Source organism: Cyclopterus lumpus, chromosome 23 (genome assembly GCF_009769545.1).
Source record: "Cyclopterus lumpus isolate fCycLum1 chromosome 23, fCycLum1.pri, whole genome shotgun sequence".
In the NCBI taxonomy this organism is placed as follows: domain Eukaryota; kingdom Metazoa; phylum Chordata; class Actinopteri; order Perciformes; family Cyclopteridae; genus Cyclopterus; species Cyclopterus lumpus.
In genome coordinates this window covers 17,115,147-17,126,606 of record NC_046988.1, presented here as the reverse complement: position 1 = coordinate 17,126,606, position 11,460 = coordinate 17,115,147, and the positions used below count along the sequence as shown (strand labels likewise).

Sequence of the window (11,460 nt, the reverse complement as noted above, 5' to 3'; positions counted from 1 at the left end):
CACCATCATCATCACCATCATCATCATCATCACCATCATCATCACCACCATCATCACCATCATCATCATCATCATCATCATCATCACCATCATCATCATCACCACCATCATCATCATCACCATCATCATCATCACCATCATCATCATCACCACCATCATCATCATCATCACCATCATCATCATCATCACCACCATCACCATCATCATCATCACTCTGAAGCTGATTTATATCACATGTACAAATATACTGGAATATATGAATATACACAGAAAATAGTCCCCTAAGCAACACAGTGTTCCTGTTTGTTTGAAACTACAATGACCAGCTGTTTGAAGATTATTACTGATGGAACTACATATTTGTGTTTTTAAAGTCTTCATGAGGAACCAATGGGACACAGACAGGAAGTCCGACATGCTCTCTGTTTTGGATCCAACATCAGACTGATCCTTTAAAACCCCACAGAGATTATTTCAACAAGCAGAAATAGATATTGTTGATATAAAAGCTTCATGCTCTCACCTGTGATCTCTCCTTTCTGCACAGTGAAGGGAATGACCAGGCTGAAGGGGCGGAGCCCCGGCTCCATCCCATCCACAGGGCTGATGGGGTCATCGGTGGCCTAGACCAGAGCCAGAGGGAGTGTTAGTGTCCCCAGAATGGGATATGGTCCAGAAGGGGGGGGGGGGCATTAAAGATTTAGACAGCCTTGTTAACTGGTTGATGACGGAAACATAAACAGATGTTTATTGTTGTGCAAAGTCTCAAACAAATTAAAAACTAGACAATAATACGACACAATAACAGAAATATTAAATAAAGAATAAATTATATAAGACATAACATAAAATAAAAACTATATAATTATGATAGAACAAATACAATTAAAATAACCCAAAATAAATAAATAAAAATAAGAATTAAATATATAATGAAAAGGCACAGAAAGAGTATTTACTATCTGAAATCTGTCAGACGAGAATATTCAACATGCAGCATGCCGAGGGATCAATAATGAATCTGGGTCGTTATTGACTGATCAGCTTAGTGGTACATCCAGTGAAGAGGACAGTTTGTGGTACAAATACACACATGTCGGTGTAATCAGGGTGTAGGTGTGTACATGAAGGTGTAATCAGGGTGTAGGTGTGTACATGAAGGTGTAATCAGGGTGTAGGTGTGTACATGAAGGTGTAATCAGGGTGTAGGTGAATACATGAAGGTGTAATCAGGGTGTAGGTGAATACATGAAGGTGTAATCAGGGTGTAGGTGTGTACATGAAGGTGTAATCAGAGTGTAGGTGTGTACATGAAGGTGTAATCAGGGTGTAGGTGTGTACATGAAGGTGTAATCAGGGTGTAGGTACATGAAGGTGTAATCAGGGTGTAGGTGAATACATGAAGGTGTAATCAGGGTGTAGGTGTGTACATGAAGGTGTAATCAGGGTGTAAGTACATGAAGGTGTAATCAGGGTGTAGGTGAATACATGAAGGTGTAATCAGGGTGTAGGTGTGTACATGAAGGTGTAATCAGGGTGTAGGTGAATACATGAAGGTGTAATCAGGGTGTAGGTGTGTACATGAAGGTGTAATCAGGGTGTAGGTGTGTACATGAAGGTGTAATCAGGGTGTAGGTGTGTACATGAAGGTGTAATCAGGGTGTAGATGTGTACATGTCGGTGTAATCAGGGTGTAGGTGTGTACATGAAGGTGTAATCAGGGTGTAGGTGAATACATGAAGGTGTAATCAGGGTGTAGGTGTGTACATGAAGGTGTAATCAGGGTGTAGGTGTGTACATGAAGGTGTAATCAGGGTGTAGGTGTGTACATGAAGGTGTAATCAGGGTGTAGGTGTGTACATGAAGGTGTAATCAGGGTGTAGGTGTGTACATGAAGGTGTAATCAGGGTGTAGGTGAATACATGAAGGTGTAATCAGGGTGTAGGTGTGTACATGAAGGTGTAATCAGGGTGTAGGTGTGTACATGAAGGTGTAATCAGGGTGTAGGTACATGAAGGTGTAATCAGGGTGTAGGTGAATACATGAAGGTGTAATCAGGGTGTAGGTGTGTACATGAAGGTGTAATCAGGGTGTAGGTGAATACATGAAGGTGTAATCAGGGTGTAGGTGTGTACATGAAGGTGTAATCAGGGTGTAGGTGTGTACATGAAGGTGTAATCAGGGTGTAGGTGTGTACATGAAGGTGTAATCAGGGTGTAAGTGTGTACATGTCGGTGTAATCAGGTTGTAGGTGTGTACATGAAGGTGTAATCAGAGTGTAGGTGTGTACATGAAGGTGTAATCAGGGTGTAGATGTGTACATGAAGGTGTAATCTGGGTGTAGGTACATGAAGGTGTAATCAGGGTGTAGGTGTGTACATGAAGGTGTAATCAGGGTGTAGGTGTGTACATGAAGGTGTAATCAGGGTGTAGATGTGTACATGAAGGTGTAATCAGGGCGTAGGTGTGTACATGAAGGTGTAATCAGGGTGTAGGTGTGTACATGAAGGTGTAATCAGGGTGTAGGTACATGAAGGTGTAATCAGGGTGTAGATGTGTACATGTCGGTGTAATCAGGGTGTAGGTGTGTACATGAAGGTTTAATCAGGGTGTAAGTGTGTACATGAAGGTGTAATCAGGGCGTAGGTGTGTACATGAAGGTGTAATCAGGGTGTAGGTGTGTACATGAAGGTGTAATCAGGGCGTAGGTGTGTACATGAAGGTGTAATCAGGGTGTAGGTGTGTACATGAAGGTGTAATCAGGGTGTAGGTGTGTACAAGAAGGTGTAATCAGGGTGTAGGTGTGTACATGAAGGTGTAATCAGGGTGTAGGTGTGTACATGTCGGTGTAATCAGGGTGTAGGTGTGTACATGAAGGTGTAATCAGGGTGTAGGTGTGTACATGAAGGTGTAATCAGGGTGTAGGTGTGTACATGAAGGTGTAATCAGGGTGTAGGTGTGTACATGAAGGTGTAATCAGGGTGTAAGTGTGTACATGTCGGTGTAATCAGGTTGTAGGTGTGTACATGAAGGTGTAATCAGAGTGTAGGTGTGTACATGAAGGTGTAATCAGGGTGTAGATGTGTACATGAAGGTGTAATCAGGGTGTAGGTACATGAAGGTGTAATCAGGGTGTAGGTGAATACATGAAGGTGTAATCAGGGTGTAGGTGTGTACATGAAGGTGTAATCAGGGTGTAGATGTGTACATGTCGGTGTAATCAGGGTGTAGGTGTGTACATGAAGGTGTAATCAGGGTGTAGGTGTGTACATGAAGGTGTAATAAGGGTGTAGGTGAATACATGAAGGTGTAATCTGGGTGTAGGTACATGAAGGTGTAATCAGGGTGTAGGTGTGTACATGAAGGTGTAATCAGGGTGTAGGTGTGTACATGAAGGTGTAATCAGGGCGTAGGTGTGTACATGAAGGTGTAATCAGGGTGTAGGTGTGTACATGAAGGTGTAATCAGGGTGTAGGTGTGTACATGAAGGTGTAATCAGGGCGTAGGTGTGTACATGAAGGTGTAATCAGGGTGTAGGTGTGTACATGAAGGTGTAATCAGGGTGTAGGTACATGAAGGTGTAATCAGGGTGTAGGTGTGTACATGAAGGTGTAATCAGGGTGTAGGTGAATACATGAAGGTGTAATCAGGGTGTAGATGTGTACATGTCGGTGTAATCAGGGTGTAGGTGTGTACATGAAGGTGTAATCAGGGTGTAGGTGTGTACATGAATGTGTAATCAGGGTGTAGGTACATGAAGGTGTAATCAGGGTGTAGGTGTGTACATGAAGGTTTAATCAGGGTGTAGGTGTGTACATGAAGGTGTAATCAGGGCGTAGGTGTGTACATGAAGGTGTAATCAGGGTGTAGGTGTGTACATGAAGGTGTAATCAGGGCGTAGGTGTGTACATGAAGGTGTAATCAGGGTGTAGGTGTGTACATGAAGGTGTAATCAGGGTGTAGGTGTGTACATGAAGGTGTAATCAGGGTGTAGGTCTGTACATGAAGGTGTAATCAGGGTGTAGGTGTGTACATGAAGGTGTAATCAGGGTGTAGGTGTGTACATGAAGGTGTAATCAGGGTGTAGGTGAATACATGAAGGTGTAATCAGGGTGTAATCAGGGTGTAGGTGTGTACATGAAGGTGTAATCAGGGTGTAGGTCTGTACATGAAGGTGTAATCAGGGTGTAGGTGTGTACATGTCGGTGTAATCAGGGTGTAGGTGAATACATGAAGGTGTAATCAGGGTGTAGGTGTGTACATGAAGGTGTAATCAGGGTGTAGGTGAATACATGAAGGTGTAATCAGGGTGTAATCAGGGTGTAGGTGTGTACATGAAGGTGTAATCAGGGTGTAGGTGTGTACATGAAGGTGTAATCAGGGTGTAGGTGAATACATGTCGGTGTAATCAGGGTGTAGGTGAATACATGAAGGTGTAATCAGGGTGTAGGTGTGTACATGAAGGTGTAATCAGGGTGTAGGTGAATACATGAAGGTGTAATCAGGGTGTAGGTGTGTACATGAAGGTGTAATCAGGGTGTAGGTGTGTATATGAAGGTGTAATCAGGGTGTAGGTGAATACATGAAGGTGTAATCAGAGTGTAGGTGTGTATATGAAGGTGTAATCAGGGTGTAGGTACATGAAGGTGTAATCAGGGCGTAGGTACATGAAGGTGTCATCAGGGCGTAGGTGTGTATATGAAGGTGTAATCAGGGTGTAGGTGAATACATGAAGGTGTAATCAGGGTGTAGGTACATGAAGGTGTAATCAGGGTGTAGGTACATGAAGGTGTAATCAGGGTGTAGGTGTGTATATGAAGGTGTAATCAGGGTGTAGGTGTGTACATGAAGGTGTAATCAGGGTGTAGGTGTGTATATGAAGGTGTAATCAGGGTGTAGGTGTGTATATGAAGGTGTAATCAGGGTGTAGGTGTGTACATGTCGGTGTAATCAGGGTGTAGGTGTGTATATGAAGGTGTAATCAGGGTGTAGGTGAATACATGAAGGTGTAATCAGGGTGTAGGTGTGTATATGAAGGTGTAATCAGGGTGTAGGTGAATACATAAAGGTGTAATCAGGGTGTAGGTGTGTATATGAAGGTGTAATCAGGGTGTAGGTGAATACATAAAGGTGTAATCAGGGTGTAGGTGTGTATATGAAGGTGTAATCAGGGTGTAGGTGAATACATGAAGGTGTAATCAGGGTGTAGGTGTGTACATGAAGGTGTAATCAGGGTGTAGGTGAATACATAAAGGTGTAATCAGGGCGTAGGTACATGAAGGTGTAATCAGGGTGTAGGTGTGTATATGAAGGTGTAATCAGGGTGTAGGTGAATACATGAAGGTGTAATCAGGGTGTAATCAGGGTGTAGGTGTGTACATGAAGGTGTAATCAGGGTGTAGGTGTGTACATGAAGGTGTAATCAGGGTGTAGGTGAATACATGTCGGTGTAATCAGGGTGTAGGTGTGTACATGAAGGTGTAATCAGGGTGTAGGTGTGTATATGAAGGTGTAATCAGGGTGTAGGTGAATACATGAAGGTGTAATCAGGGTGTAGGTGTGTATATGAAGGTGTAATCAGGGTGTAGGTACATGAAGGTGTAATCAGGGCGTAGGTACATGAAGGTGTCATCAGGGCGTAGGTGTGTATATGAAGGTGTAATCAGGGTGTAGGTGAATACATGAAGGTGTAATCAGGGTGTAGGTACATGAAGGTGTAATCAGGGTGTAGGTGTGTACATGAAGGTGTAATCAGGGTGTAGGTGTGTACATGAAGGTGTAATCAGGGTGTAGGTGAATACATGAAGGTGTAATCAGGGTGTAGGTGTGTACATGAAGGTGTAATCAGGGTGTAGGTGTGTATATGAAGGTGTAATCAGGGTGTAGGTGAATACATGAAGGTGTAATCAGGGTGTAGGTGTGTATATGAAGGTGTAATCAGGGTGTAGGTACATGAAGGTGTAATCAGGGCGTAGGTACATGAAGGTGTCATCAGGGCGTAGGTGTGTATATGAAGGTGTAATCAGGGTGTAGGTGAATACATGAAGGTGTAATCAGGGTGTAGGTACATGAAGGTGTAATCAGGGTGTAGGTACATGAAGGTGTAATCAGGGTGTAGGTGTGTATATGAAGGTGTAATCAGGGTGTAGGTGTGTACATGAAGGTGTAATCAGGGTGTAGGTGTGTATATGAAGGTGTAATCAGGGTGTAGGTGTGTATATGAAGGTGTAATCAGGGTGTAGGTGTGTACATGTCGGTGTAATCAGGGTGTAGGTGTGTATATGAAGGTGTAATCAGGGTGTAGGTGAATACATGAAGGTGTAATCAGGGTGTAGGTGTGTATATGAAGGTGTAATCAGGGTGTAGGTGAATACATAAAGGTGTAATCAGGGTGTAGGTGTGTATATGAAGGTGTAATCAGGGTGTAGGTGAATACATAAAGGTGTAATCAGGGTGTAGGTGTGTATATGAAGGTGTAATCAGGGTGTAGGTGAATACATGAAGGTGTAATCAGGGTGTAGGTGTGTACATGAAGGTGTAATCAGGGTGTAGGTGAATACATAAAGGTGTAATCAGGGCGTAGGTACATGAAGGTGTAATCAGGGTGTAGGTGTGTATATGAAGGTGTAATCAGGGCGTAGGTACATGAAGGTGTAATCAGGGTGTAGGTGAATACATAAAGGTGTAATCAGGGTGTAGGTGAATACATAAAGGTGTAATCAGGGCGTAGGTACATGAAGGTGTAATCAGGGTGTAGGTGTGTATCTGAAGGTGTAATCAGGGCGTAGGTATAAGAGCGTGTACCCAGTGAGGGGGGAAGCCCACACGGGGACTGAAGGGCGGCTGCAATAGCTCACACGGCTCCTCTGTTAGTAGGAAAGGAAACTCGCCTATCAGGGAACAAGTAGAGCCTTTAGGGAGCACACACACACACACACACACACACACACACACACACACACACACACACACACACACCTCCATGCACTAACACAATGCCTCCATGTGAATATTAATGATGCTGTCGTTCCCGACCTTTTTACACTTTTTTAAATTATGTAATGTTTTCTAGATCCTGCAGATCTACAACCAGGCCCTGGTTTCTGGACCTTGGTCACCTCAAGAGAACCTTTTCTTCTGGTAGAAAGCTGGGGAACCGCTGCTCTGCTTACCACCACATGGAAGGGGCTGTTGGGGATGTTCTCCCCTCCGAACCGGATGGTGATGACGTACTTCCCGGGTTCCGGAGCCGTGTAGTAAATGTCAAACGTGCCGTCGGAGTTCTCCACCACGTCCACGTCCAGCTCCGCCCCGTCAGGAGTTGACACCTTGCAGGTCACTTTGCCTTTCCCAGCAGCCTTTGCATCCACAGTGATGACCGTCTCCTCTCCGATCTGGATGGTCGGGCCGATACCTGATCCTGACAAAATGGAGGACCGATCAGGGGGTTGGTCCTGGTGACTAATAAGGAGGCTAGTCCTTGTGACCAATCAGGGGGTAGTCCTGGTGACTAATAAGGAGGCTAGTCCTTGTGACCAATCAGGGGGTAGTCCTGGTGACTAATAAGGAGGCTAGTCCTTGTGACCAATCAGGGGGTAGTCCTGGTGACTAATAAGGAGGCTAGTCCTTGTGACCAATCAGGGGGGTAGTCCTGGTGACTAATAAGGAGGCTAGTCCTTGTGACCAATTAGGGGGTAGTCCTGGTGACTAATAAGGAGGCTAGTCCTTGTGACCAATCAGGGGGGTAGCCCTGGTGACTAATAAGGAGGCTAGTCCTTGTGACCAATCAGGGGGTAGTCCTGGTGACTAATAAGGAGGCTAGTCCTTGTGACCAATCAGGGGGTAGTCCTGGTGACTAATAAGGAGGCTAGTCCTTGTGACCAATCAGGGGGTAGTCCTGGTGACTAATAAGGAGGCTAGTCCTTGTGACCAATCAGGGGGTAGTCCTGGTGACTAATAAGGAGGCTAGTCCTGGTGACCAATCAAGAGGCTAGTCCTGGTGACCAATCAAGAGGCTAGTCCTGGTGACCAATCAAGAGGCTAGTACTTGTGACCAATCAAGAGGCTCGTAATGGTAAACCAATCAGGAGACTAGTAATGGTGAATACAAAACTAAATAAAGCAATATCAAACTAAACTAAAAACTAAAATATAGTAAAACTATGTAAATTAAAAACAAGAAAAACCTAAATTGATAATAAAATGAACTAAAAAGAAAAATGATAAATAAGAAGAATAAAATAAAATGTAAACAAACAACTAATTAACAACTAATTGTGAATATTTAAAGGTAACTCACCCAGTCCGTGTCCCCCGATCGACACTGTAAGAAAACAACAATTTAGTTTCAGGCAACACGATCTGATTGGCTGCCTAGAGTAAGCGGTGGGCGGAGTCCTACCTGTGACCAGGCACTTGCTGGCGTCCCCGGTGGGCAGGGCGTTGATGCAGTACGGTGAGTATGGGATCTCGTCCCCTCCGTACTTGATGGTGATGGTGTAGCGGCCCGTCAGGTCCGGGACGTAGGACACCGTGTACGTCCCGTCCCGGTTGTCCCGGATGTTCGCCTTCTTGGGCTTCCCCTCCGGGTCCTGGAGACAGGAAGTCAGTATATGAGAGTACTCCAAAGTACGAAAGCACCTGAAGTGGCATCAGTGGTCTCCTACCGAGAGACAGTCCTCTTCAGATCAGCTCTTAGATTCATCTTTTTATATTTCTTCTTCTTCGTCTACTTTGATCTCAAAATGTTGATTCATATTCAAGAGAAAACATCCACGTTGTGGAATAAATTAAAAAGCGTTCATATTGAAAAAAACTTTCTGACGACTGATTTCATAAGTTACATAATAAAAAGCCTGGATCAACAGGAAGCAATCAACACATCTGAAGTCTGGTTGTGGGACCTCTCAGCTCCTGGTTCAGGGTTAGGAGCGAGGCAGGTCTTCCTGGTTCAGGATCTGAACCAACAACAACAGCTGTGTGTCTGACCTCGGACTTCTTATAAATAATGAAAAAAGACTCCATTTAACTTTTAGAAGATTAAAACAAAACAAATTGACTTTGATTCTTCTCGGTCCGTATTTTCTTTATTGCTACTGAATGGTTTCATACTTTTTTTATGAGTATTATTTATTTTATTTAGCTATTACTTTAAAATATAAATGATGCAGATTGTAATGATTCCCTCTTAAAATAATATGCTTTAAGGGAACAAGGTGGAAGGGAGGAAGGAAGGAGGGGAGACGTGAGACGAGGTGGCACAGACCCTCTTATGAATACTGAAAGGGATGGTTTTCTTCACTATATGAGTCCCCCACACCCTCCTGCCTCAGTCCTCCACAAACACTGAGGCATCGCGCCCTGTGACTTCAGGAAGGCACATTAAGAGAGTAAGTGAGACAACAACAGTTCAGAAGAGGGACGCTAGCAGACCCTAGTAGACCATAGTGGACTCTAGCAACCCTAGTAGACCATAGTGGACTCTAGCAGACCCTAGTAGACCATAGTGGACTCTAGCAGACACTAGTGGACCATAGCGGACACTAGTAGAGCCTAGTGGACCATAATGGACGCTAGCAGACCCTAGTGGACCATAATGGATGCTAACAGACCCTAGTGGACCATAACGGATACTAGCAAACCCTAGTGGACCACATTGGACGCTAGCAGACCCTAGTGGATCATAACGGATACTAGCAGACACTAGTGGACCATATTGGACACCAGGACCGAATCTGAGACTCACCAGTATCTGAACGGTGAGCAGTCCCTCTCCGGCGTCTCTGGCGTCGATGGTGAACTCCACCGGCAGACTGGCTGGAACTCCGGACACATTCAGACCTGGACCGCTGGCTCGGACTTTACTGGCATCATGAGCCGGTAACGTCCTGATCTTAAAAGGACTGAGAGGAAATGGATTGGAAAGTTAAACGACTATGGATGACTATGGGTCAGTGGTTAGCAGGTCCATCTTTCAATCAGGGGGTGGTGGTTCAATCCCCGCCCTTGTCGATGTGTCCTTGATCAAGACACTTAACCCCAAATTGCTCCCCGTAGCTGTGTCTACGGTGTATGAATGTAACATGTAAAATGTCTTTGAGTACCTTAAAAAGCGTTATATAAATTAAATGGATTATTAAACCTGAACCAGTACAATCCTGACTTCTTCATGCACACTGACCTGCGAGGGACCTCCTGGTCAGCGTATTTCACACACACCGTGTACGGGCCGTCTACAGCAGGAGTGTAGTTGACGGTGTGAGTGCCGTCTCCGTTGTCGGCGATGCTGATTGGCTCGGTAACACCTGGAGGGCAACCAGAGTTATTTACCGTCTAGACTTTAAGACTGATGGAAAATTAGTCTCCCTCGACTTCTACCAGGGACGGGTTCTGAAGAGTATACGTAGAGTTCAGGTGAATTTAAATTCAAGACTATAACTTAAGTTCAGACCTGCAGGGTCTTTAGGCCTACACAAGACCAGGACCTGCAGGGTCTTTAGGCCTTCACAAGACAAGGACCTGGAGGGTCTTTAGGCCTACACAAGACGAGGACCTGAAGGGTCTTTAGGCATTCACAAGATCACCGAGACCTCATTCACCTCATCAAACAACACTTCAATCAGATGTAGACCTGGTCAAACTGGGTCTTAAGACGAGGACCTGGTCAAACTGAGTCTAAGGCCCACATTGACAAAAACATATTGTCTAACTGGTGTAGCTGAAAGGTCTCTGGGTATCAAGTTATTTCCTCAGAATGGATTGAATTTGAATGAACTCCTCTGTGATTGTAATGGAGCGAGGCGGGTTTGTTCAGACTGGACCTGGAACCTCAGACCTGAGGGCAACCGGAGCTTCAGCCTCGTCGGCCTCGTACATGATGTGCAGCCTGAACAGGAGGATTTTATTTCAGAAAGATGCATTTGTTCCTAGTGATGAGGAGGTTCTTGATTCAGCGAAGATGGACTGCAGCAAACCATCTAGTGATGTGACTTTCCAAAGGTCTTACCTGTGGGCCCGTACAGCTGGACCTCCAGGGGGGCCACCCCTGCCTTACTGCTGTCCACAGTGAAGGTCTGAGGGACGTGGGCTCGGACTCCACTTCCCAATCCGGGACCTGAACACTTCACTTTACTGGGATCCACCAACTCTTGCACTGGGACCCGAAATGGGCTCCCTGCAACACACACAGAGGTTATGAGTCATTGCTGTTCAATACAATCAGAACCAGACCAGACCCACCCAGAGTCCTGGTTTAGACCATCACCTGGGATAGGAAGGCCTCCAAAGGTGATGTTGACATCGTACTCTCCTGGAGTGAAGGGGATGTACTCCACACTGCAGCTGCCATCTTTGTTGTCCTTACAGAACATCTTCGCCTCAGATGGACCCTCAATGGCCAAACCAAGACCTCCAGTGCCAGCACCTCTGAGGGTGAGATAGGGGGGTTAGAACTCGGTCTCT

At 45.1% G+C, this 11,460-nt stretch overlaps 1 protein-coding gene across 1 annotated transcript in view; it reads right to left on the bottom strand.

Annotated features, from left to right (window-relative positions):
• The window catches only part of LOC117726290 (filamin-C-like), a 74,566-nt gene that overhangs the window by 16,364 nt on the left and 46,742 nt on the right, over positions 1–11,460 (bottom strand). The window contains 8 exon segments of the mRNA XM_034526482.1: positions 524–623; positions 7,173–7,420; positions 8,300–8,323; positions 8,402–8,591; positions 9,746–9,902; positions 10,181–10,304; positions 11,006–11,173; positions 11,264–11,424. Coding sequence (XP_034382373.1) covers positions 524–623; positions 7,173–7,420; positions 8,300–8,323; positions 8,402–8,591; positions 9,746–9,902; positions 10,181–10,304; positions 11,006–11,173; positions 11,264–11,424 — 1,172 coding nt within the window.